The sequence below is a fragment of the Lactuca serriola genome, chromosome 9, assembly GCF_051521515.1.
Source record: "Lactuca serriola cultivar US96UC23 chromosome 9, Lser_US96UC23_V15, whole genome shotgun sequence".
Classification (NCBI taxonomy): domain Eukaryota; kingdom Viridiplantae; phylum Streptophyta; class Magnoliopsida; order Asterales; family Asteraceae; genus Lactuca; species Lactuca serriola.
The window spans coordinates 7991439-8016057 of NC_136416.1; the positions used below are offsets into that span (position 1 = coordinate 7991439).

Sequence of the window (24619 nt, forward strand, 5' to 3'; positions counted from 1 at the left end):
ACAACAATGTCATTTTTGGTAATTTTATATGTTATTTTCTTAAACAAAAATTTATTTAACACTCAAACAGCTTATTATTACAACTTTGAACAATAAACATGTCCAAATACTATCTTTTTAATTGACATGGTGAGGTAATTGGTTCATGAGAATGTCTCTTTATACAAACCAATAAAAGAAAGATCTTTTTCTTTTTCTCAAATAACAAAGTACTTTTATTTTTTACCCATAATAACAACCTAGTTACATTTCACTACCAATAAGTGTGCAATATACTTTATTTGGTACATAATGCTCTTATCAGTAAGTACATTAGTATTATCATAGTAAAGAACTAATTCACATATTGCTATTATGGTAAAAAGTAAAGTACATTGTTTGTATAGGTAAAATGATTAAAGTAAATTGTGATTTCCTGCTATTTTCCCTTTTTTAAAGACATATCCATGTTTAATAAACAAACATCATTTTGATCCACAAACACAACACTATAACTTCCCTAGTATTGGTTGGATTAATACAACTTACAAAATTAATCAAACATGACATCCATTAAAGAGGGAATATAAGGAAAATAAATAAATGAATTTTGCAAACCAATTACGCCATCAATTTATGCATATCCATGCATTGTTTTAACCATGAAATAAGTCTACACTTTGAAAGATATAAGCAAAGATGCCAAATGGTTATGGAGATCATATCATGCTACAATTTACTGATTTAGACATATGATGAATACTAAACCTGTTGTTCTTCAGTTCAGCTTCAGAACAACCCCAACAACAGTGGTTTTGAAGTTGAATGAATTGATTGCTTTTGTTAGTTCCATGTCATGTTTCTTGAAGTAAGTTTGCTTTTGTTTAGAATGTGGGCAACATCAACCTCTGTCATATCATAAATCATAATGTTCATTCTTCTGGTGATGTCTTGCAAACCAAACCCTTGATAACATGCCGACATTGAAACCTACAATAAAAAGTAAAAACATTTTTTTTTCATTTGACCTCCCAAAAATGAAGACAATTATAATCAACTAATAAATTTCAATTTGAAAGGAGTATTACCAGATGTAATCATTTGAAGTAGAAGACATCATATTATTAGAGTCTGCAGGTTGAGGGTCAGAACTTAGAGCAGGAATCTCATGATCTTGGTTTCTACACTTGATTCTTAATCTCATAGGCACTATCTGCAAATGAAGAGCAATATTTTATACTTGTAGGTGTAGTCAGCAAAGATCTCACAGACAGGCAGAGGGGTATAAAATATGCTTCTTTATGAAATATTACCTTTTTATTGTATCTAAAGTCACGTTTGGGTAGAAAATGCAGAGGCGCATTGAAAGAAGAATGAGCTTTGATCAACAGGAACAACTTGGAAGGGCCTAAAAATGGCAAAGCTTCAACTCTCACCATTTCCAAGAAACTCAAAAGTTTTTTTTTTTTGTTTGTTTATGACAAAAGCTGATCAAAAAATACCTCCATAAGAAGCAGATCCAGCACCTCTGGATACAAGTGTCCTGATGGCCTGTTGCATAGGTGAAATATTACTATATTAGCCCCTAGAATGCTGGGAATATATATAATATTATATGGAGCTGAGATAACAAACCTTTCTAGAAATCCCTTCTGCTGCTTTAGTTTTGGTAAAATCACAAGCATCAGAGAGGGTATCCTGTCCATGTGAAAAGCAGAGCTCATATACATGTTGAGGTCGAGCAGGACTACCTCCAAGAACCAGAATGACAGCCTCAACATGTGGGATCTCACTGAAGACCAGTTTGAGGGCAGTTTGGGCATTACTGATATTGTTCATCAGCTTTTGGAGCCTTTTTATGCCATGTTTCACTTCTCTCTTTCTTCCATTTTGAACTCTTCGTTGAGACGCTTTCATATCTGTCTCTGCAAGAACTACCTCCTGAAAAGGAATTCTTAAATGAAATCATTATCTTTAAGAAAATTGTGCAAGCTTAGCATACCAGATCTTTATACTCCGTATGCAGTGCATCAAACTCAAGATTGACATCTTGTAAGATCCTGCAAAGAAAAAAGGTATAAAGGTTGACCATTTCTAGCATACAAAAGAGCACCATTACAAGTTTAATAGGAACTGAAGATTCAATTTATAGTAACTAACAGATTAAAACAAGTGCAGTTGTAACAAGAATCATCCTGATTTTCCTTCATACAGCTTCAAGCAAACAAAAGAACGTTTTTTCATGCTTCAAAAGTCCTATTTGATGTGAGTGGAGAAAGAGAGAATTAACTTTTTAACTTTTCTTTTTAATCTAATATAAACAGGAAGCTTATACTTGAGAAACTATCAGCTTTCTTTGTCTTTTTTCACAGGTCCTAGGAACGAGCTGATACCTAAAACATATCACTTTCTTTCTTCCAGCTTGAGAGAGAACAATTTAAACAAGATTATTATTGTCATCTTTTGCTTTCTATATCTCTATTTTTTTTCCCAATTGGGGGATGAAATCACACAAAATTAACAAACTTTATGATAAACATAAAGTTGCAAAATAGAGATGGAACTGGAACCAGAAATATTCACATTGTTGCAGCTCCATACGACCAATTACAAAATTCGGGACAAATTACTCTCATAACAGATAATCTTCCTTAAATTATCCAAATAAGAGTTGCGATACATTATCCTTTCACACATAGATCTAATTTTCGACTTCCTGAGGCATACGTCTAACATATAATCTCAATATTTAGGTTATTCAAGCACGGATGTTCAGCAACTCAATCAAATGTCAGAAATAATGAAACAAAGTCTGATTTGTGATAAGGAAAGTAGAATTGATATGGAACTTACGAAGGGATCTGTTGGTGCATGTAAAGAACAAACCCTAGGATGTCCATAACGAGATGAAACATCACAGAGGCGTCGATAGAGTCCGCCGCAACTTCGAGGTCGGCGAACTCCATCTCCGAGCTACCTCCTCCTTCCATCGGTTCTCTATCATTTGGCATTCTGAAAATCGACACTTGCGTGTTCAGTGCTCTGCTCCTAATTTTGAAAAAGCCAAGAGGCGGGTAAACATTCGTGAATCAAGATGCCAACTTTGATTTTCAACATAATATAATTATAGTTTTTGTAACGACATTTTTCGAATAAGGTTATATTCCGCATTCTAACTTTTTTTTTTTAATATATCATTGAAACGAGTTTATAAATTTTATAAAGTTCTTTAAAAAGAAATAATATATCGTTTATTAATTATAAAAAATCATTACCTATCTTAATTGATGATAATTTAAACTATTTGAATATGAAATAATTAAAACATTAAATAACAATTGTAATCATTTTCATGATTGTTCCTAAAAATCTAAATATCTTCTATATTCTAAAATTCATAAAATATAATTATATTATTTATTGAAGTTTATATAAATAAAAGAATAATCATTATATATAAAATATATAAAGATAGTATTTTTTATAAGCGTGTCTAACATGCGATACTTCAAGGCTAACGACATCTCTAATTAGTGACATTATTGATCCAGATTAACTGACATGTCTAATTAGTGAATTCATAAGCTATCATATTTTCATAAAATTGTATAATATATGATGCTTCAAATGACTTATTTAATTTGATTATGTGTTTGCATATTTTGAATTAATTATAAAAATTCCCTCATGCGTATTACATATTTCTCTTATAATAATGAATCATTTTTTTTTCTGAATTTTGAATTTTTGTTTATATCATTTTCCATTCAACAAATAAATTATCAGCTGGTTTTTAGTTACATAACACCATTTTTATCAACTATTATTAGGTAGCAACTATTTTCTTAATCGATCTGTAAAATATAATCTTGCCATTTTTGCTAACTATATCATTATCTTATAATAATTACTAAATGATAAATGTAATTTTGAATCAAAACTATCCAAAATGAAAAATATATATTATGAGATAACAAAGTACTTGTTATACTTTTAAGATTTAAAAAAATGTTAAAAGAGACATTTTATTTATCATATCTTGTAAAAAGATATATTTTTTTAGGTTGTTTTAAAGAATATAATGTTTTCTTCTTTTGGTAATGACATAAGAAATAGTTTATAAGATAATTTTTGTTTTTTTTAACAATTAGACAAACATTTCTTTTTTTGAAACGACAAATCTAACATACTCTTAAACTACACCTTAAATCTGACATGATTTTTTTAAATATATCATTTATTTATTAATTATAAAAACCTACGACGTCGATGATCATTTAAACTATTTGAATAGAAAAATAAGTAAACATTGTTATAACAAATGTAATCATTTTTATGACCAAAAATCTAAGTATATTTTTATATTCTAAAAATCATCAAATGTCTTGATATTGTTGATTAAGTTGAAATAAATAAAATAATAATCATTATATGTAAAGATAATAGTTAGGTCCTATCAAAATACATGTTAATGACGTCATTAATCCGGATGATGGTTAACAACATCTCTACTCAGTGAATTCATAACCTTGTCGAATTTTTATAAAATTGTCACATACCGCGTTTAGTTTTTTCGAATGACCTATTTAATTTGATTACATGTTTGCACATTTTGTTTTTTATTATAAGAATCTCCAGCATTATTATGTATTTCCTTTATGATATTGAAATATTTGTCCTAAATAAAAACAAACATTGATGTAGATCCAAAATGGTCATACATACCTATGACAAGAATTTCATTTATACACAAGAAAATCATATAATCAAAACTTTCCCCAAAACATTTAAAAAAATAATAATAATATTGATGACCCGACGAGGCTCTGGGACAACAAAACATATACCACCATATAATATAACCAGAGAGTATGTTTGCCCCCACAAATGGTTCATATCCCAGAAGTGAAACTTTGTTTTTTTTTTTTATTGTCTGCTCAGAGGGGAGCCCTTTGTTGCAACACATCATCATCCATCATGCAATAAGGCAATAAGTCGATAAGACAATATGCATGCTGCTTCCCTTTTTGTGTGTTTAGATTGGTAGAATATGGATCAATCTATGTGTGTATCATACACCGTATCGCTTTAAGGCTTTGGTTAAACTTGGCATGACATTGTAGGCTTCATAAGATCTTTTTAGTTCGATGATTGAACCCACCTGCACCAAGTCACAAACAACATGTCATGTCTATTCATTGTCTTGTCTTCCATTTTGCACAAACAAGATGTGGAATTAAGAGCTAAAAATTGAAAGTGGTATATAATAAAGACTTACGATGATTAGAACAGATGTAAACCCTATCGAAAATCCTTCGTTTGTTTTTCGCAGATAATGATCAAGAATTGTTGATGATGTCGCCAATATACTCAACAGCAAACCACCTGAAAAAACAAACAAAAAAAAGTTTCAGTTAATTAATCATGCTATGCAACAAAACACATAACATAATTTTAGCTGGAAAGGTTTGTTTGTGTTGTGGAGAGAGAAGAGATAGAATACCCCAGAAACGGGTTGAAGCTTGAATCTTGGTCAAATATTCAACAGTCGCCTTTCCAGGCTTTATATTTGGTATCCTTGCCCCCATTTTATTCAAGTACTCTGCAATTTCCTTTGGCATGTTGGCCTGACAATAACACAATTAGTCAATTAGTCAATTATGTTTAAACACCCTTGTATCTATCATACTCATTGCTAAAATATGAGTACTTACAATATCAAATATGTTGAAAAGGAAAACAAAGAATGCATAGATTGTATAGTACACCCATGGTGCTGCTCCAAGAGATGATTCAGGATTTAGAATCTCTCTCACATTTCTCCAAAATCTTGAACTAAAAAAGCTGCCAACAACAGGGGTATGTATGTATCAATATCTTCCAACTGATGGAGATGGATCAAATTTTAAATTAAAATCACCACCAAAACAAAACAAACCAAACATCAAACACATCCAATAACAATCAAGATGTTATAATCATATATAAATATGATCAAACCTGGCAACAATTGCAGGAAAGCCTAATAGGTAGCTGGTAGTGAGGACAGGTTGCATTCCAGATGGATTAATATTGAATGGAATATATTGCTCCACCTCTGTAACTGGGGAATCTTCTCTGTCCACAACATAAATATTTCACAAATTACTAATCTTCATTCTTTACTTGTACTACTACTCAAATCAAAGTATTAAAAAAAAAACAATATGACCTTGTGGAAGATGCAAGTTTGAAGCCATAGTATTGCAGCTTGATTTTTCTGCAACCCTGAGTTACAACAACCGCCCACATAGTCACAACAACAAACACACCCGACACTCCAAATATATATTGCCACCATCCACTGCCACCTACACCACAAAACTTATTTAATATTATACCAAGTTTTCATGCATTTCAATTACAAACAAGATGTTACTCACCTGAGAGCTGAGACAACATTTTATGTAATGTCTCTATGTAGCCATTCAAGATATTCACACATATCAGCAAAGATGATCCATGACCTACATCATGACATACATGCTATATCAAACACCTGAAAATTGAGAACCCAACACACACAATAAATTCACATACCAAAACCAGAGTCTGATATTTTGTCACAGATCCATGTTGTAGTCATTGCACCAGAAACCAACAAAATTGTTGTCAACATGATGTGCTTCAATCTGCAAGTAAAATATTAATAATAAGCAACTTCCACGGTGTGTAAATCAATACTAGAAATTACCTTTGACTTGCATTTGCTGCATAAATCGAATACGAAAGTGAAAAATAAGAAATGATCAGTGCCTCTACTATTGCAAACCCAAGCGACATCCACCATCTGGACTCAAGTAAGAAAAACATGGGATTATTAACCTTTTATAATAGTATAAAACCATTTTTAAGAGAATGTGAGTAAACATACATATAACCCTTTATTTTCTCATTAGCATCCAACCCTTCTTTCCTTAGCTTGATCAATGAAGGAAGAACATAGCAAAGTACCTGATCCCATAATCACTCTATAATTAGCTTAAATATATATATGAAATCAAATTCAATTTCAATCACAATCAACCTGCATAACAATAGATGCTGCAATTTGGGGACTGATTCCAAGTTGGAATAGGGAAAGCTTAAGTTCTGGTGCCAGCTCACCAAGCTCCTCTGCCATTTCAGACAATGAAATTATAATAAGAAATGAAAAGAAAAGATAATGATGATTAAAATGTCATTAACATACCAACTGAACCCGAGACAAAACTAAGGTAATTCTCTGGTACTAATCTTCTATCAAAACCAGGAAGAGGAATAAAATATCCTACACGACTAATCACAAGTAATGCAGCAGTAACAAATAATCTCCTTCTTATCTCACTCTTGAAAAATGATTCAGCAGCATTATTGATGACTGAACCAACACGTGCAAAAATAAGGAATCTGTTTTCATATTTGGGTTTTGGTTGTGATTTTTCAGGATTATATGAACTAACTTCAAACTCGTGTTCAGAAGTTTGCTCAATAGGTTCGTGGCTTAGAGACTCTGCAGATGCTGAATGGATTCTCATATGGCTTCTTTTGGGCTGATTGTATATGGACATTGGTGAATTGTGGCATTCACTTGAATGAAAAGGTTTTGCTAAATTTACAAAATGTAGTTTGTAAAGTTCTGAATTCGTGGTCTTGAGGGAAAATCTTTTTCTATCATATGGTACATGCCATAACTGGAGGCTACGTGCATGTCTGCCTGTTCATCAGAGAAAAGGAATTACATATTACACCCATAAGAATAAGATAACAATTTGATTTAAACTCGGTAGTTAGATAATTTTAGAATTATTTTAATAATCAGTTTATTTTGATCGCAAAAATCAGCAAATCCTAATCATATTCAGTTTTCCCAATCACTAGAAAGCTGAGAACTTATGCATCATTTTATAAATCCCCATGAGTAATCTTCAACATTTTTTAATGATGAAAATGCTCGGACAATTATCCTAAGTTCTTACGATTCTAAAAATTTGATCTTTGTCACATAATCAGAGCCTCTACTCAGGATAAGTCTTCTATTCATACCACTTACCCAACACAATTCATATAAATTCAAGAACATGATTATATGAAAAAAGTCGATTAAGAAATAGGAATTATCAAAATTACCTGATACGCGTAATCCACGTTGTAGAGAAAAGTAATTAGCGGATAGTGAATTAACGTCGCTAAAACATGGGTTGATGCTCTGCATTTGCAAATTCTTTGAAAGGTAAACCCTAGTCCTTATAAACAGTCGAGTAATAGCTATATCTCGTCAATTAACTATTGACGGCTTAGACCGGCGGCGATAAAGATTACGGCATCCGGCTCGGGTCACAATGAAGTGGACGGACTGTGGACGTTGGTCGTACCTGGGACTTGGGGTTTTGCTTCGACAGTATTGGGGTTTTAAGATGATTGTGATATTTATATTGTTGGTCCAGTACTTATATTTTTCATAGTTTTGCCACAGAACGTTTATCAAAGTTCAATAGAATTACCAAACTCCGGTCCCAATACAAAATAACTAACATACAAGGTCTATGTCATAATGATTTGGTTTGTTTTTGTTTTAACAGTAAAACGTTGCTCAATTAGGTAAGTTTAGTTTATAATGTTCCAAACCAAATCATGGATTTTACTGGACTAGTTTGGCTTGGTAGAAAAAAAATATATACGTACTTGAAAACTCAACATCCAACTTAGGTTTAGGCCATATTTGGAAAATAATAAGCTATTTTATTGTAATTTAGCGTTTGGTAAAATTATAAAAATAATTATTACAGTTTATAAAGCATATTATAAAATAAGTTATTGATAAACTAGTTTAAAATAGTTTATTGATAACTTAGCTTATAAGTTGGTTTTTCAACATGAGTACATGACCTTAACTGAAAATCTCAATCCCAAGTTGATGACCGAAGAAAAAAAATACAAAAACTATGGGATCCCAAATCCACACTCATTTATACTTTACAATATTAAATATTATAAGTTTATGGTTATAACAATAGAAACACAAGTTTTTGCTTGTTTTTTTTTCTTTGTGCTTGTTTTTTTTTCTTTGTGCTTGTTTTGACCCACAATCACCCCTCGATTTGTATGATTTTGTTGATTTCCCTTGTCAAGTATAAAAGATCAAAAGTCTAATCAGGTTTGCCTTGTTGCCCATTTACCTTCAATCTTTTGTACGTAAAAAAGAAAATTGAATAAGTTTGTTTGCATATTTAGGTAAAAATAAGTTCATAAGTTGATAATCCCTTTATGTCGATGATCATGTCGGTTAAAGTGGTTTCTTTAATATTTGTTATTTGCGTATGGTTTCAAGCGATTGAACATTTTGGTTTAGATCAATCGTAAAGCCTTCTCCAGTAAGTCTTTTGATCATGTCGAATGGGGAAAAATCCTGTTGACAATTGGTGGGATTGTTAAATTATATTTAGTACTTAACTATTTACTAGTAATATTAATATATTATTAACAAAAAGCAAATTATATGTGTTTGCGTTTATCATGTGGCTCCCAACACATAAACACTGCAACATAAGTATCGCATCTACTCAATTGCATACACATTTGGACTGGATCACCTACCATTTCTTCATATGCTTAGAGCAACTCTGAAAATAAAACCTATTTTATTCTACCAAACACGCTTCCAAACTTTACTAAGGCCTCGTTTGTTTTTCTACAAAAGTACTTTTTGAGCACTTTTCCCTTCTGGCGGGTACACGTTTTGCAAGTGCACGTCTTCTTCCGCAAACTTGGAAAAAGACAAAAAACATTTAACCACTTCCAAAACAAACAGCACCTAAGTCTCACAGTAAGTTTTACTCCTACTCACAAAAAATATATATTACACGTAAATCTGCTGTCAATACAGAAAACTCACATAATAAACACCATATAAATTCCAAAAAGTAGTCCCTCAGTAACTCAATGCATACACATTTGGAGCACAAACATATCCTTTCTTTCAAAGGATTAAAGCAACTACATGAAAATAATCTAAGCAATACAAATTAGTAACTTGACTGGAAAAAAAAAGGCCAATTTGCAAGACCTTTTTTTCTACTAAAGATGCGTTGAAACTTCACTTACACACATTTTACTTGTCACCTTTATAAGTTGATATGTTTCATCATTCAATTCCACTTTATCTTTCTTCATCCTCTCGCCTACAATTAATGGCATTTTTCCAGCTTTCACATACGTCTTAAGAACCAAATTATATATCTCTGTGCTCACATAGCCAGCATCACGAAGAGTCACCAACACTTGCTCAGCACCCTCAACATTACCATATTCTTCAAGCATTCCATACACTTTTCTAACAATCTTTTCATCCGGGTCCCACTTTTTCACTGACCCTATAGCTTTCTTGAAACATTCCAAAACTTTATCCATTTCCTTTTCATGTACATAACCATATGTAAGAAGCTCCCATGATGTGTAACTAGGTACAATTCCTTTTTCAACCATCCTTTTTTCAAAAAAGTTTTCAGCCATTTTCATTTCATTTTTGTTGATGTAAGCTGCAAGGATCAAATTTGGAACCCTAGAATCGCCAGTTATAGATACAGACTCCCATTCTGTATATATATTCTCTGCTTCTTTAAGCTCATTAAGTTTTATCATAGAAGATATCATGCAATTATATTCTGCATCATTTAGCTTGCGAAAGGTTGATTTCATCTTCCTCCATATGCGATCAACATCTTCTTTTTTCCCAAGACTTGTATAAAGACTGATAATTGAAGAATAAGCAACACGGACCTTTTTAGAAACCCTTTTCTCCATTTCCTTAACACTCAAAGAGGCGTCTTCATGTCGTGAATTTTTAAGATACAAACTGGTTAAAAGACTAAATGTTACCCAATCTGGATCCACCTTTCTCTTCTTGAGCTCAAGAATAATCTTTTCAGCAGTAATGATGTCATTCTGGGAGTTACATGCTGTTAACCATAGATTGTAAGTTACTATATCTGGTGAGGTATTCTTTTTCAGCTCCTGAAGAATTCCAGGAAGCTTCTGTAATTGGCCATTGGAGATGTAGAGTGACATCATATGGTTAAAAGGAAGAGGGTATTTCAAGAAACCACATTCTGACATTTTTGCCATTAAAGCTTCGGCTTTGGAAGAATCTTTATGCTGGACGTAAGTATGGAGAAGAGATGTACAGGTTGGCTGCCCTTTCATTTGATCCGGCAGATCTTCAAAAAACTTCTCTGCGCTGTTTACACCACGAATTTTTGCAATTAAGTCCAAGTGAACAGCGTAATCTCCTTCTACTAACTTGATATCTTGTTGTAAAGTCATCCATTCACAAACCTTCAGAATATTCAAATTAATGTTAAAAGAAAAACTTAATACAAATAATTTTCAAAACCAGCACATCGACAGTAGAATTAAAGCTATTATTCTTTACAAAAAGTCAGATATACTTCTATCTGAAGCTGATAACCATTTAATCAATCATAATGTAAAGACATACAAGATAATTCTTACTAAATTGACAGTGAAAACTTCAAATAGATTTATTCGAACTGATGCAAAAATTTCGTAATGTAGACGAGAGATATGAGTACCTCGAGGGCGTGTTTGTAACGCTTTAGCTTCCGGAGCTCTCGTACTATGCGATTAAGCTCGTACTTACGAACTACGTGCCCTTCCTCCTTCCATTTCTTTATGGTGATAACGGCGCAGCGTTTCGTGTAAACCAGGCTAAGAAGCCTTCGACCTAAGGTGTCCTTTCCGGCACCGGTGTTTTTCCTAGGGGCGATGGTGATGGCACCAGGAGCAGGGGATGGAACTGGAACTTTCGAAGCCTCCGCAACCGCTGTGGCCGAGAAATATCGGACAGCGGCGAGTGATCGTCGACCAAGACGGAGCATGGCTTACACCGTCAACAGACCCAGGCAGAGTGGTGCGGCTGCAGCCTTCTGGATTCCATGACCAAGACCAAGAAACGGTGAATCAGGGGTAAATTTTGGGCCCCCGTTTCAATTGAATATGGGCTTCGAAAGAAAAAGTTGGTTTTCTTTAGTTTGTTAAAAAATAAAATAAAATAAGTAGTACACCAATATTATTATTATTATTATTATTAATATTATTGTTATTATATCATCCAGTATGATATGATTTACTACTCAACCATAATACATGAAATATTAAATCATAACAAATATTATGATTAAATATTTTTATTATGTTATGTAGGTTAATCATAAATTTTGATATGATTCAAAATTATAAATTTAGAATTTATATCGTCTCTATTTGACTATTTGTATAGAAAGTTAAAATACAAATTTTGATGTATTTAGTTATCTTAATAAAAATAATATTGTATAACTAAATAAAATTTGCTAAAAAACCGTGCAACCAACCACTAATTATGCATAATAATTAACTGAGTTACGATCTGATATTTATTAAATTAGTGGTCGAGATTAATCATCGGGTTCCAAAAAAAATGGATAATTAGGATATGTCCAATGCACATTTGACTATTTTTAGCATTGACTTGGTGGAACATATTAACGAGGTTTAACACATTGACCTCAATTTTGTAATGTCCCATTTTCACAACCAAATTTTTTTATTTTATTAAAATAAAACTTATCAATTATAAATCCATTATTAAGAAAACCGTTTATTCTAAAATACATTTATTGAAAATCATAGTAATATTAAAGCGCAAAATATTCATTGTTGCTAATGAATGTTTACATTCACGCATTCGTCCTCCCATGATAACCGATAATATCTGAAACAATAAACAATTAGGTAAACACAAAGTTTAGTGAGTTTCCTCCAAAGTATTCATACGATAAACATACAGGCATGCACAACAGTCCTCAATCATCGGATTGGAATGCCCAGTCCCCATAAGTCATCGGACTTGAATGCGAACATGCAACGGGTCCAATTAGTCATCGGACTAGAATACCCAAGGTTTGTTGGCTTACCGCCTCAAGCCAACTGCTCGTCCCGAGCCTCCGTACCTACGGCTTACAGCTGGCCCGTACCGGGTATGTTGGCCTATAACACAAAGCAAGACCCCGCATCGAGTATATTTTTAGTTATTTTAATCGTTTGATGAGTGTTTTTTAATGTCATGGTATATTTTTTTATAGGTAATGCAATGTAATGTTTTTTAAGTAATGAAATGAAGTTTTTATTGTTTAAAATTTAGTTTTTTTTTAAATAGATTCTTAAAAAATGAGTGTGACACCACTACTTGGGTGTGGTATCAAACCATATTTTTGTGGTAAATACTGGGGTGGCGCCTACATGGCAGTGTGATAACATGAAGGAGTGTGACACAACTCCTTCCACCCTAAGGAGCTTTTGATAAGAAGGGTAATAAACTTTTTTTGTAAAATGATTTGCTAGAAGTCTCAAACACCTATAAACTTTTTTTTTTTAAAAATGATACCAAACATTCTTTTTAACTTATATAGGCTATATAGATATGAAACCGGTAATAAGTTAAAAATATATATATTTTTTAAGCTTAGCCAAACCCTCTCTAAACCACCACGACTCATTTTAAAATCTTGAACAAAGAAAAAGAAAAGAAGTGTGCTTTTATAGTCTTGGTGGAGTAAAAAAAAAATATAGTCTTGGTAATAACTTATATAAGCTGTATAATATTAATTATAATGTTATATACGTTGGAGTAAAAAAAATATATTAATAATGTAGAGTGTTGATCATTTCCAAAAGTTTGTGGTGTTATAATAAGGATTAGTGAAAATGATGTGCAGACGAGGCGTCACTTTTTCAATAAACATGTAGTGATCCTACCTCTTAGCTTGACCGTGACCACAAACGGTAAGTCAGAGGTAGATTTTGGCCCCCCATTTCAGTTGAATATGGAATTCAAAGGAAAAGTTTGTTTTCGTTTATATAAGGTTATACTATAATAATATGGGTAGATTTGTCGAAACGAAAACTAACAAATAACAAATAAGGCATTGAGTAGTTTAAAACCTTCTTTTCCAACAAAACTTATTTGATTATAAGCAAGATTTTATTTTTATTAAAATAGTAACACACCAATATATTTTTTTGTTGTTGTTGTAATTTGAATTATATCATCTCATAGGATACAATAACTATTGTTATGATTTGACAAACATGATAAAATATTTTTGCTATAATTTGTCATTTAATCATAATTTTCATTACGATTAAAAATTAAAAATTATAAATTTGTAATGTAAATATGTTTTCTATTTGTATAACGAATTCTGATGTATAACTAAATAAAATTTGCTAAAAAAACAATCAAATAACAACTAATTAATACATAAATAGTTAATTGAGTTACCAAAAAACACAGTCAAAAGATTTGACATTTATTAAATTAGTTATCGAGGCAAATGGTGGGTTTCCAATGAAAAAAATGAATAATGATTATAACCAATGTTGAAAAATGGATAATCAAGGTAGTCCAATGTTTGGAACTTATGGCTCACACATTTAATTGTTTTCGAGTTCATTTTAGGAGGGGAATAAAAAGGAAAAAAATCAAACATGTTATTGGTTTATTTTTAAGGATAGAATGGAAGGGAAATGAAGGACAAAGGGAAAATGACTTATGAAGGTAACTAATTATTTCGATTGTCCACATATAGGTAATGTTCTTTTTTTGTTCTCATTAATGAAACCAACTTGTTATTTATGTTCATATTTAGGTAATATGATCGGCTATTACATGTTTTTGCTTATGTGGCAGCCATCTGGCACGTGACTTGAATACGTTGCACCTACGTGGCATTGTGCATAAATTCTCTCCGTTTACAATATAAGAAGTCATTCAATTACACCCCTGATTTTGAACCCTAGATCAACGATGGCTTCTTCTTCCTCATCTTATTCTTCAAACGACAAGATGAATTTCAAGCTGATCATCCATGTGATTGCAACTTACCATCTCGTGTGAAAAGTTTAAGAACCCCTGACAACCCTGGAAGAAAATTTAGAGTTTGTCAAAACTCAATGGTAATCAGTATTGTTGAATACGTTGCAACTTTCTTCTTCATCGTCTTGTTGAATACCCTTTCTTCTTCTTCATCCTTTAATTTAACATTTTTTAATTTTTCTTCAAGAATGGAAAAAGTCCAAGCTATAAATTCTGGCAATGGCTGGATGAGGATGAAGGGAGGACAGATGGAAGAAAGCCTTACTGGAGGAAACCAGAAGAAAGCTTTAATTTAATCTTGAAAATTTGCACTTTGGAGAATGAAATCAGCATATGTAGGATGAAGATCGAACAAGAAAACAACACCAATTTGGTTAATAGATAGGAATTGTACAAAGTCAAGTGGAAGTTGTTTACTCACAAATTGTGTAACATCCCGAGTTCAGGAGTGCAAGTTCTGGGTTCAAAGTGAAAATGTGAAAGGGCAACTCGGCGAGTCCATGGGTGGACTCGGCGAGTAGGGTCGCGATTCTGGTCGCGTGTTAAGTGGCCAACTCGGCGAGTCGGCGGTTGGACTCGGCGAGTTGGTGCTGTGTGGAGAAAACCATAATTTTGGAGGATGAGCCCTATATAAAGGACATTATACCCTCTCCCCAGCCTCTTTACCCTCTCTTGAAGTCCATAAAACCCTAATGCGCGTTTGTGAGTGTTTTGAGAGCATTTGAACCTTGGAGAAGAGATTTTGGAAGAGATCTTGGAGAGTTAAGAGGCTTGGAGCAAGGGGCTTTGCTAGGACTCGGATTCTCTTCTGTTGGAGCTTCCTTTTGAGGTATTATTTCGTTGCTTGGGCTGTTATTACATCTAGATTCTTCATTTTGGGGTGTTTGGAAAGAATAGCTTGTGATATTTTGAGTTTGGAGGTTAGATCTGAGGTTGCTACCTCAGATCTAGAATGGAGAAGGTCTAGAGTGCATTAAAGTCCCTGTTCTTGAGTGATTGGTGAAGCCATCTTGTCCCAAACCCAAACCCTAGAGTGTAAAACGCTTAGATCTACTTGGATTCACGTAAAGTTTGCCACTTTACGTGATGGATGGCTTGTAGAAGGGTAGATATATGGTTTGAATCATCTGCATGGCCTGGAAAGCTTCTGTATGGATTAAGATCTAGGGGTACTCGGCGATTCACAAAGGTATACTCGGCGAGTTGCTTGAAGATGGGCAGGAACTCGATGAGTTGGAAGAACAACTCGGCGAGTTGATTGAAGATAGCCTTGGACTCGGCGAGTCTGTTCTTGGACTCAGCGAGTCTGGTCGTGAGGTCCTAACCTTCTTCTGGTTGAACCGTGAATCGGTGAGTCAAGGGATGACTCGGTGAGTTGAGTGAGAAAGGACTTAGAGTTGTGGGGCTCGGCGAGTCTCGAGGTGACTCGGCGAGTTGAGTCGCGGATTGGGGAAGTTCTGAGCATGGGGACTCGACGAGTCATCGGGTTGAATTGACGAGTAGAGTCAGTCAGGAGGTTGACTTTGACTTTTGTAACAACCCGAAGTTGTCCATCACTGAAACCCATTTCGTCCGTAAAACCCGTCTTTAGCGATTCGTTCCGATTTCGTTTTTGGGCTAAATTATTTAAATTTATATGTTTATTTTAATCTCATGAGTGTCCAAACCCCTTAGGAACTCATGAAAATTGGCCCCAAAATGTTTATTTGAAAATTTTAGAAACGTCCCCGTCGGGTTACGACAACTTAATCGGGTGTGACCAAAAGCCTCGTTTAACGTCGGTATTGTGTAGAATTCCACCGTGTCCAACACTTAGAACATATTTAAAACTCAAAAGACTTCATTTTGAAGTTTTACACTCTCTCTCTAACCTCTCTCCTCAAATCCAAGTCTAGGTCCAAAAATCATCCAAAACAAGCTTCAAATCATCAAGGTAACTATCTTAGCTCCTAGTATAACACCTTTGGCCTTCAAATTTGTGAAAAATATGAGGATTAGGACCATAAACATGTGTTTACGGCCCTGGAACATCCCTAGGCCGTGAACACATGTAAATGGGGTTTTTGAGCCATAAAACCCTTCCAAACTTCATTTGGAGCTTAGATATGACTTAGGGAATTACCAAATTGGACTTGGAACACCTTGAACATCATTTTTGAGGAGTAAACATGAGTTTCCTGCCCAAGAACATGCTTGGGCCGTAAACTCATATTCTTGGAGAGTAAACTCATTTCAATGTGTTAAGATGCCACTTAAACACACCATAAGCCTTGGGATAAAATCTAGAAGTAACCACAATCAAGTTAAGGGCCTTAAACATGCTAGAACAACCCCCATAGGAGCTTACGGCCGTGAACACCCCCAATAATGGGTTCTTAGGCCGTAAACCACCAAAACATCAAAGGAATGTGTGTGGGGGAGTTTACGGCCGTAAACTCCTAGTTTACTGCCGTAAACTCCAATAAATGGTCCATATGTGAGTTAAATCCATTCCAATGCCCTAGATGTGATCCTATCTAATTTTCCCAAGTGATATAAGGCCATTTAGCACCTTAAAACCCATCAACCATGAGTTCACGGCCGTGAACTCATGTGGTCATAGTCTTAGGGCCGTAAACTCCCTAAGGAGTTTACTCTTGAAGAGCAAACTCATTATCCAAACCTTATACGTCCTTAGATGTCACCCGGGTCACTCCAAACACTTATTTTAAAGTGTTTTCGCGTCCTGGAGTGTATAACCTTATCTAATTAGTGATTCAAAGTCTAATTAGATACAATTGTGTATTATTTCATATTACATAGGAACCTCGTGCGTTTGCAAACCCAGAACTGACGTTTAGGATCCAAACCGACGCGTTCCTCAACCGGTGAGTTCATACCCCTACCCTTTTTCAATGGTTTTTTCAATGTTTTCAGGGGGGGAATACAAGCAAAATAAAAATGTTTTCAAAACCTAAAATTGATGTATTTCAATAAATATCTGGCAAACTTATAGATATCTTTACCCCTTATGTATTATGCTGAGCATAAGGGATGTTTTATCAACTATAACTATATGGATTTTAGTAAAGGAAACAATCAAACCAATCAAATTATTATGGGAATAATTTGGGATCTTTAGTTCTTATTTAACGCGTACTGATGTATGTAAAGTTATGTATGTAAAGTTATTAGATAAACTATGTCTGATTCAGTTTATCTCTGTTTAATTTAGAATATATTGCCAGATAATTTCATTGTATATAATTGTATTCACTGTATTATGTTTCATAACGTTTATTATGTTTGATATAGTCTGAGAACACCGTGAATAATTTAATACTAGCTTGTGAGATTCGTCATTACCCTTTGGGTTATCAGTAAATCTTCCCCGGAAGTGTAACCAGAGTCTCCTGGAGGGAGAGCGTGGAATTTGTGAATAGATCTATTCGGGACTGACAATCCCACACCTTAACTGCTAGCTACAGTTAGGCGGGCACGCCTGGGGTGACAAATTCTGGAAATCGTCCGACGTCTGATAAACGTCAAGGAGGTCTCGGTGTCGCATTAGCATGGTTACCCGACTCACAATACGTATTAATATAAGTTTGTTCACGGTATTGGATTTGATTTTATATCTATCTTCTATCTATAGTTCTTGTATCTAGTTCGGGATGATAACCCCATGATTTTCAATCTATAATCTAGTAGGGATGATAATCCCATGGTTTTCAGTCTATATCTAGTACGGGATAATAATCCCATGGTTTTCAGTCTATATCTAGTACGGGATGATAATCCCATGGTTTTCAATCTATATCTAGTACGGGATGATAATCCCATGGTTTTCAATCTATATCTAGTACGGGATGAAAATCTCATGGTTTTCAATCTATATCTAGTACGGGATGATAATCCCATGATTTTCAATCTATATATAGTACGGGATGATAATCTCATGATTTTCAATCTATATCTATCTATAGTTTTGTGTATATCAAACTATCTTATATCTAGTAAGGGATGGTATTTCTATAGCATTTATACCTAGTACGGGACGGTAAATCCCATGATTTTCAAACTATAGTCTTTGTGTATCGGAGTTATCTTATATCTAGTACGGGATAGTAATCCCATGATTTTTCAATATATAGTTTTATGTATCAAACTATACACTGTGATATTCAACTAAACTTTACTTTTAGAAAAATAAGGGTTTTTCCTGGGATAATTGAACTGTATATAATCGAAACGTATGATAAACAGAAAACTAAACTATACTTATAAGAAAATATGGGATTTTCTTGGATAACAAACCTTTTCAGAAATCTAAAGGAAACTTGTACATTTTTCAGAAAACAAACATCTTATGAACTCACCAGCTTTATGCTGATTTTCAAACTGCTTGTATTCTCAGGTCCGCATTAGACAGGTACCCGATGATCCCTTTTGGCGAAGACGGAGTGCGTTGAAGACACGTCTTTCTTTTGTTTATATATACTATGTAACACACTTGTACAACTTACTTTTGAACAAATGTAAACTTTTATATGTAATGTAATGGTTGTTTACTTTGCTTACTATGTGCATTGGATTTGATACTCAACGTGGAGTCCGCCCCGGAAATGTTTCCGCCTTCGGTTTTCGGGGTGTGACAACTTTGACCAAGGGTTGACTAGTTGACTTCCAGGGGCATTTTGGTAATTGTTGGCAATTGTTTTGAGTTCAGTGTTGGTGTTGGCTAGTAGTGGAGATTGTGTCAGTGGTCGGAGCATCTTGGTCTTATCTTTTCAGTCGGCAGTTGCGAGGTGAGTTATCCTCACTATATCGACAGGGTCTACGGCACCAAGGCCAACCCTTTATCGGATTGAGATCCGGGTATCGTTGCTATGTTATTGCTTTGCTATGTTTGCATCCTGGTAGTTAGGATGGTATATGTTAGAGACCTGGTTAAGGTCGGTATCCTGGTTAGGATGACGTTATGCTATGTGATCTGCTAGATCGATTTGATTGGATGAGAATTGTTATATGATTGAATGTTTATGTGCACATGGTTTTGTGCTGTAGGCCAACATACCCAGGGCGGACCGGTTATCCCGAAGGCCCAGCGAGCGGTCCGGATAGGCTATAGGCCCCAAGAGGGCGGACTAGACGTGTCGAGGCTCGGAGAGTGGACCAGGCTAACTGAAGGTTCAGTGCGGGCGGACCAGTCATACTGTAGACTCAGAGAGTGGACCAAGTGGATTGAAGGCCCGGTGCGGGCGGACCAATCACACTGTAGACTCGATGTATATGGCTAGACTCGGAGGGTGGACCAGGTGGACTGAAGGCCCGGTACGGCGGACCAGTCACACAGTAGACCCGAAGTGCATGGTTGTTCTGTGTTCTGTTATGTTATGGCATGTTGTGCATGTATGGTATATGTGGTTGGTATTTTGGGGGTATCTCACTAAGCTTTTGGGCTTACAGTTGTGGTTTAATGTTTTTCAGGTTCTTCAGGAGACCGTGGCAAGGCAAAGGCGTGATCGTACCGCTCCTCATGATAATGTTTTATGATGTGGTTCTGGGAAGACTCTGATAATAATTGTATTGAAAACCTTTTTGTAATAACTTTATGAAACTGGGTTGTTTTTGAAAAGTTTAAATTGTTTGAAATTTCTAGAGCGTTACAAATTGGCACTGATTTTGTTATTTGTATTGTATGTGAAAATGTTGATTTGATTGTAGTTCATGATGTATTAGGGTTGAATGATGTATTTCATGATTGAAACTTGATTGGTAATCAATGGATGTAGTCCACCTGTTATTGTGTATGCTTATGTATGTAATGAATGGATGGAACTTTTATTACATGTTTTTGCTTTTGATGTTTTTGTTACATGTTTAGAATGAAAAATAATTAAACACTGGAATGGTATACATTGAAACATTGGGATGTAATATAATCTAACATGGGAATGTAACATTGGATTCCCAGGAAACATTGTTTACAAAACATTGGAATTTAACACAGTTACACGTGCATTACTGCCAAAGGTACACACAAGATTCCAAAAGTAACATATATGACTAGACACAAGTCCAAAAGTTACACATATTACTAGACAAAAGATTCCCAGTCAATGATGCCAAAAAACAACCAATTGTCAAATTCTATTCCAATTCCATTGGATTTTCACCACTACTCCCTTGTTTTCCCATCCCACTTCTTTCTTATTTGAATTTTTGTGATTCTTTTTGAAGGTTTCCTTCTTCTCTTTCCCTGTAGAACTTGAAATGTTGGTAGTTCCATCATATGCTCCTCTTCCACTGGATCTTCAACTGCAATCTGTCCTTGGTCATCTTGTCCAACTAGATCTTGAAGTACTTCAAGTTCTTCACCTTCTTGACCATCACCTTGTCCTTCAGCTTTAACTTCTACTTGATCTAGAACTGCGGCCTGGTATTCACCTTCTTCAACTTCAACTTCAACAAGTGCTTCAACCTGTTCTTCAACCCCTCCAACTTCAACTTGTTCTTCAGCTTCAACCTCAGGTTGGTCTACATCTTCATATGTATGATTACCCTCTTCAAAATCAACTTCATAAGACTCCACCTCACTGTCAGGCTCCATTTGAACTTCACTGTCACTATCACTTTCCACATCAACTTCTTGATTCCATTCAACCTTCACTTTACTTGTTATGAAATAATTCAAATGTTAGAATTAGAAGCTGTTATATTGTAATCAAAAGGTAAAGGAGGAGAAATACCTTTTTGTTGGCTTTTTTTATTTTTTGACTTTGGCTTTGGATTAGATGATTCCCCAAATAGTTTTTGAGGACATTTTGCTTTGTTATGCCCTGATTCTCTACATATGTTGCATCTCATAACAATTCCCCTTTTTGAGACTGTATACTTATTGCCCTTTAGTTCACTCTCAATCTGATCCCTTTTCCTTTTTGTTGATGGTCTTCCTGGCATCCTTCTCTTATTGGGAGGCAATGGCTTGATGTAATCCACATCAGGCCACATATCACTACCATTTAATTGCTTAATTGTGTACATGTAGGCATTACAAAACATTGTTGTGGTCAGCCATGGTGATACATAGTCCTCTAGATCCTTATTGAGGTTTGAAATTGCAGCATATGCATGTACACAAGGGTAACCAGTTAATTGTCAGCCTCTACATCCACATGTTTTCTTACCAAGGTCTACAACATATGCATCTTGTAAAAGTCTCACTTCAAATTGTTGATAATCAGATGGTACAACTCTCCAAAATCTGTCTACACACACTTAAATGTAAGTATACATAATTGAATGTCAGACATATATATAAAAGGTATTCAACCACTAACCTTTGAAGTTCCTTAATCTTGGACAATTTCAGTCTAATGGCAGGACATATGTTTAAGTCTCCCCAAGAACTTCCCTTACTTTTTTGTCTACAAAGTCTCTCCATCACAAATTCTAATTTCCTCTAACATAGTGATTAGAGGTCTCTTCCTGGCAGCTCCAATGATTGAGTTAAAACTCTCAGAAACACCACAAATCATACCCATTCTTCACTGCATAATTGGTTAGACATAGCTTCAATTGTATTGGGTTTGCAAACTTCATACCTAGAATTGGCACCATCTTATCCCATTCTTGATTCTCATCATGGACATGGAATACAACCTTATCATCTTTTCCATCATTAGGTTGCTCATCATCACTAAGTTTACCTGAAAGTTTGTTTAAAAAATCGTCACCAACAATTTTGTTGGACTTCTTCCTCAACTTCATGCTCATATGCCATAATATCATCCAAGTTATCATCTTCATCATTGTCATCCTCTTCTTCCTTGTGATCCTCTTCTTCATTGTCATCCTCTTCTTTGTTGTCATCCAAGTCATACCAATTACCATCTGATAACACCTCATTTTCAGCCCAATCAAGGATTGGATCATTTTGGTGGTCAATGTAGACATCCAACTGAGCTTCAGGAGTATAAGTAGCTTTAACAAACTCCCAATAATCAGCATCACTGTCGATTCTTATAATACCCTCACCCAAGGTTTCCTTTCTACTACAGTAGTACACATTATCACAACTTCCATTGGTTAAATTCCTAAGCCACAAAAGAAACTCTTTGTACGTAAATCCTCCAAAATCGACATCACGCACTGTTATCTTTTTGAGGTCTAAGTATTTCAACGGATTTCGGGCAAATACTCCATTGTAATGAACATCTACAGTTAAATACTTACCTGTAGATGATTGGGACGCCATCTTACAGTCGATTTCAACACGTAACTTCAACTCAAAACTCTAATCTTAAATTTGGTGAATCGAATCTAAAATCGGGAGGTGGTTATGGTGAAATTGAACGTATCGAACCCTAATTAAATGAGAAAGGGGAGTAATGGCCACGTAAGAATCCACGTAATTAGCTTTAATTGAGTAAAATTGATGCAACCGGTTAAAACGAGCAAAAAGAGGTAATAGCCGGTCATATTACCTAAATATGAACATAAATAACAAGTTGGTTTCATTAATAAGAACAAAAAAAAGAACATTACCTATATGTGGACAATCGAAATAGTTAGTTACCTTCATAAGTCATTTTTCCAAGGACAAAATAGCATTGAAATCTATCCTTCAAGTTTTGGGCGAATTAGAAGGGGAAGATAGAGGAATGTTCATAAGTTACATTTTTACCCATGCAACAAATCTCTTTTCTCTCAAATGAAGGGCAAAACTATAAGAATGTTGATTTCCTTCTCTTTACAAATCTCTTTTCTCTCAAATGAAGGGCAAAACTATAAGAATGTTGATTTCCTTCTCTTTTCTAGCAGCTTAAGAGCACAAATTTTCTTCTATTTTTCCTTCAACTCAAGAACACAATTAGTTACTTCTATTTCCCTTCCAATTCCTTTCTTCCCTTCCAATTCTTTTCTTCCCTTCCCCTCCCTTACCTTTATTAAAAAACTTAATAACATGGCAATAAGGATAATGTTTATATTTATATATGTGTAAATTATATAAGCATGTCAAACTCGTTTGGCTTGAAAAGTTAAGGTCGAGAACATGGCGATCATGTTTATATTTCAATATGTATAACTATATAAGTGTTATGATCTCACATCGGCCGAAAGTACTATAAGTTGGTGGCTTATAAGTCTAAGTGTCCCCTCCTCCCACAAGCTGACTTTTGGGAGTGAGTTCTACACTTGGGCTTATGGCATGATACGGGCCTAGTATGGGATGAGTTCGTATCAATTGGTATCAGAGCCGTCCCCATCTTTCGGGGTGCCAACACTTGGAGTGGTGGCCTACGGAGTGGTGGCTTGGACCTGAAAAGAGGGGTGCCAACCGTGACCAACGTAGCCGTGACCAACAATGACTCGGAGTGGTGGCTTGGACCAAAAGGGGGTGCCAACCGTGACCAACGAGGACGTTGGCTCTTTAAAGCGTGGGGTATTGTTATGATCCCACATCGGCCGAAAGTACTATAAGTTGGTGGCTTATAAGTCTAAGTGTCCCCTCCTCCCACAAGCTGGCTTTTGGGAGTGAGTTCTACACTTGAGTTTATGGCATGATACGAGCCTAGTATGGGATGAGTTCGTATCAATAAGCTTGTCAAGAAAACGTGAAACGAGCTTTCAATCCATCTCAACTCAAGCTCTTATCGAGCTTCTCAAACTCTATATATCTATATATCTCAGATTACTCTCGAC

General features: G+C 34.8%; 4 protein-coding genes across 4 annotated transcripts; all 4 read right to left on the reverse strand.

Moving 5' to 3' along the window:
• Window positions 1-566: 566 nt before the first annotated feature.
• LOC145073630 (non-structural protein) lies at window positions 567-3087 on the reverse strand. Its single transcript, XM_079020161.1, has 7 exons — window positions 2833-3087; window positions 1982-2039; window positions 1615-1920; window positions 1482-1530; window positions 1293-1387; window positions 1068-1192; window positions 567-969 (listed from the first exon to the last, which is right to left on the reverse strand). The coding sequence occupies exons 1-7, from the start codon at window positions 2988-2990 to the stop codon at window positions 912-914; spliced, it is 849 nt and encodes a 282-aa protein (XP_078876287.1). The 5' UTR covers window positions 2991-3087; the 3' UTR covers window positions 567-911.
• A 1593-nt stretch (window positions 3088-4680) lies between these two features.
• Window positions 4681-8398, reverse strand: LOC145074633 (preprotein translocase subunit SCY2, chloroplastic-like). Its single transcript, XM_079020978.1, has 13 exons — window positions 8128-8398; window positions 7211-7714; window positions 7046-7134; window positions 6893-6972; window positions 6713-6808; window positions 6559-6650; window positions 6402-6485; window positions 6191-6329; window positions 5980-6096; window positions 5694-5823; window positions 5483-5606; window positions 5258-5364; window positions 4681-5140 (listed from the first exon to the last, which is right to left on the reverse strand). Exons 1-13 carry the CDS (start codon window positions 8210-8212, stop codon window positions 5051-5053), a joined length of 1737 nt encoding a protein of 578 aa, XP_078877104.1. The 5' UTR covers window positions 8213-8398; the 3' UTR covers window positions 4681-5050.
• A 1471-nt stretch (window positions 8399-9869) lies between these two features.
• On the reverse strand, window positions 9870-11977 carry LOC145074354 (Pentatricopeptide repeat (PPR) superfamily protein). Its single transcript, XM_079020745.1, has 2 exons — window positions 11589-11977; window positions 9870-11331 (listed from the first exon to the last, which is right to left on the reverse strand). Exons 1-2 carry the CDS (start codon window positions 11892-11894, stop codon window positions 10075-10077), a joined length of 1563 nt encoding a protein of 520 aa, XP_078876871.1. The 5' UTR covers window positions 11895-11977; the 3' UTR covers window positions 9870-10074.
• An 8851-nt stretch (window positions 11978-20828) lies between these two features.
• On the reverse strand, window positions 20829-24539 carry LOC145076911 (uncharacterized). The gene is made up of 2 exons (XM_079022706.1): window positions 21664-24539; window positions 20829-21583 (listed from the first exon to the last, which is right to left on the reverse strand). Exons 1-2 carry the CDS (start codon window positions 21974-21976, stop codon window positions 21093-21095), a joined length of 804 nt encoding a protein of 267 aa, XP_078878832.1. The 5' UTR covers window positions 21977-24539; the 3' UTR covers window positions 20829-21092.
• Window positions 24540-24619: the final 80 nt, after the last annotated feature.

Bases quoted from the DNA above. Each gene is read 5' to 3' on its own strand.
- LOC145074633 (XM_079020978.1), bottom strand. From the start codon at position 8,212: ATGCAGAGCATCAACCCATGTTTTAGCGACGTTAATTCACTATCCGCT. The intron at 6,651-6,712 runs GTAATTTCTAGT...TTTTACTTGCAG, and splicing joins GCAGCAAATGCAAGTCAAAG to ATTGAAGCACATCATGTTGA. The intron at 6,486-6,558 runs GTATGTGAATTT...GTCATGATGTAG, and splicing joins AATATCAGACTCTGGTTTTG to GTCATGGATCATCTTTGCTG.
- LOC145076911 (XM_079022706.1), bottom strand. From the start codon at position 21,976: ATGTTTTGTAATGCCTACATGTACACAATTAAGCAATTAAATGGTAGT. The intron at 21,584-21,663 runs GTATTTCTCCTC...TAACAAGTAAAG, and splicing joins TAAAAAAAGCCAACAAAAAG to TGAAGGTTGAATGGAATCAA.
- LOC145073630 (XM_079020161.1), bottom strand. From the start codon at position 2,990: ATGCCAAATGATAGAGAACCGATGGAAGGAGGAGGTAGCTCGGAGATG. The intron at 2,040-2,832 runs GTAAGTTCCATA...TTTTCTTTGCAG, and splicing joins ATGCACCAACAGATCCCTTC to GATCTTACAAGATGTCAATC. The intron at 1,193-1,292 runs GTAATATTTCAT...CTTCATTTGCAG, and splicing joins ACTTTAGATACAATAAAAAG to ATAGTGCCTATGAGATTAAG.
- LOC145074354 (XM_079020745.1), bottom strand. From the start codon at position 11,894: ATGCTCCGTCTTGGTCGACGATCACTCGCCGCTGTCCGATATTTCTCG. The intron at 11,332-11,588 runs GTACTCATATCT...AATATTCTGAAG, and splicing joins GTTACAAACACGCCCTCGAG to GTTTGTGAATGGATGACTTT.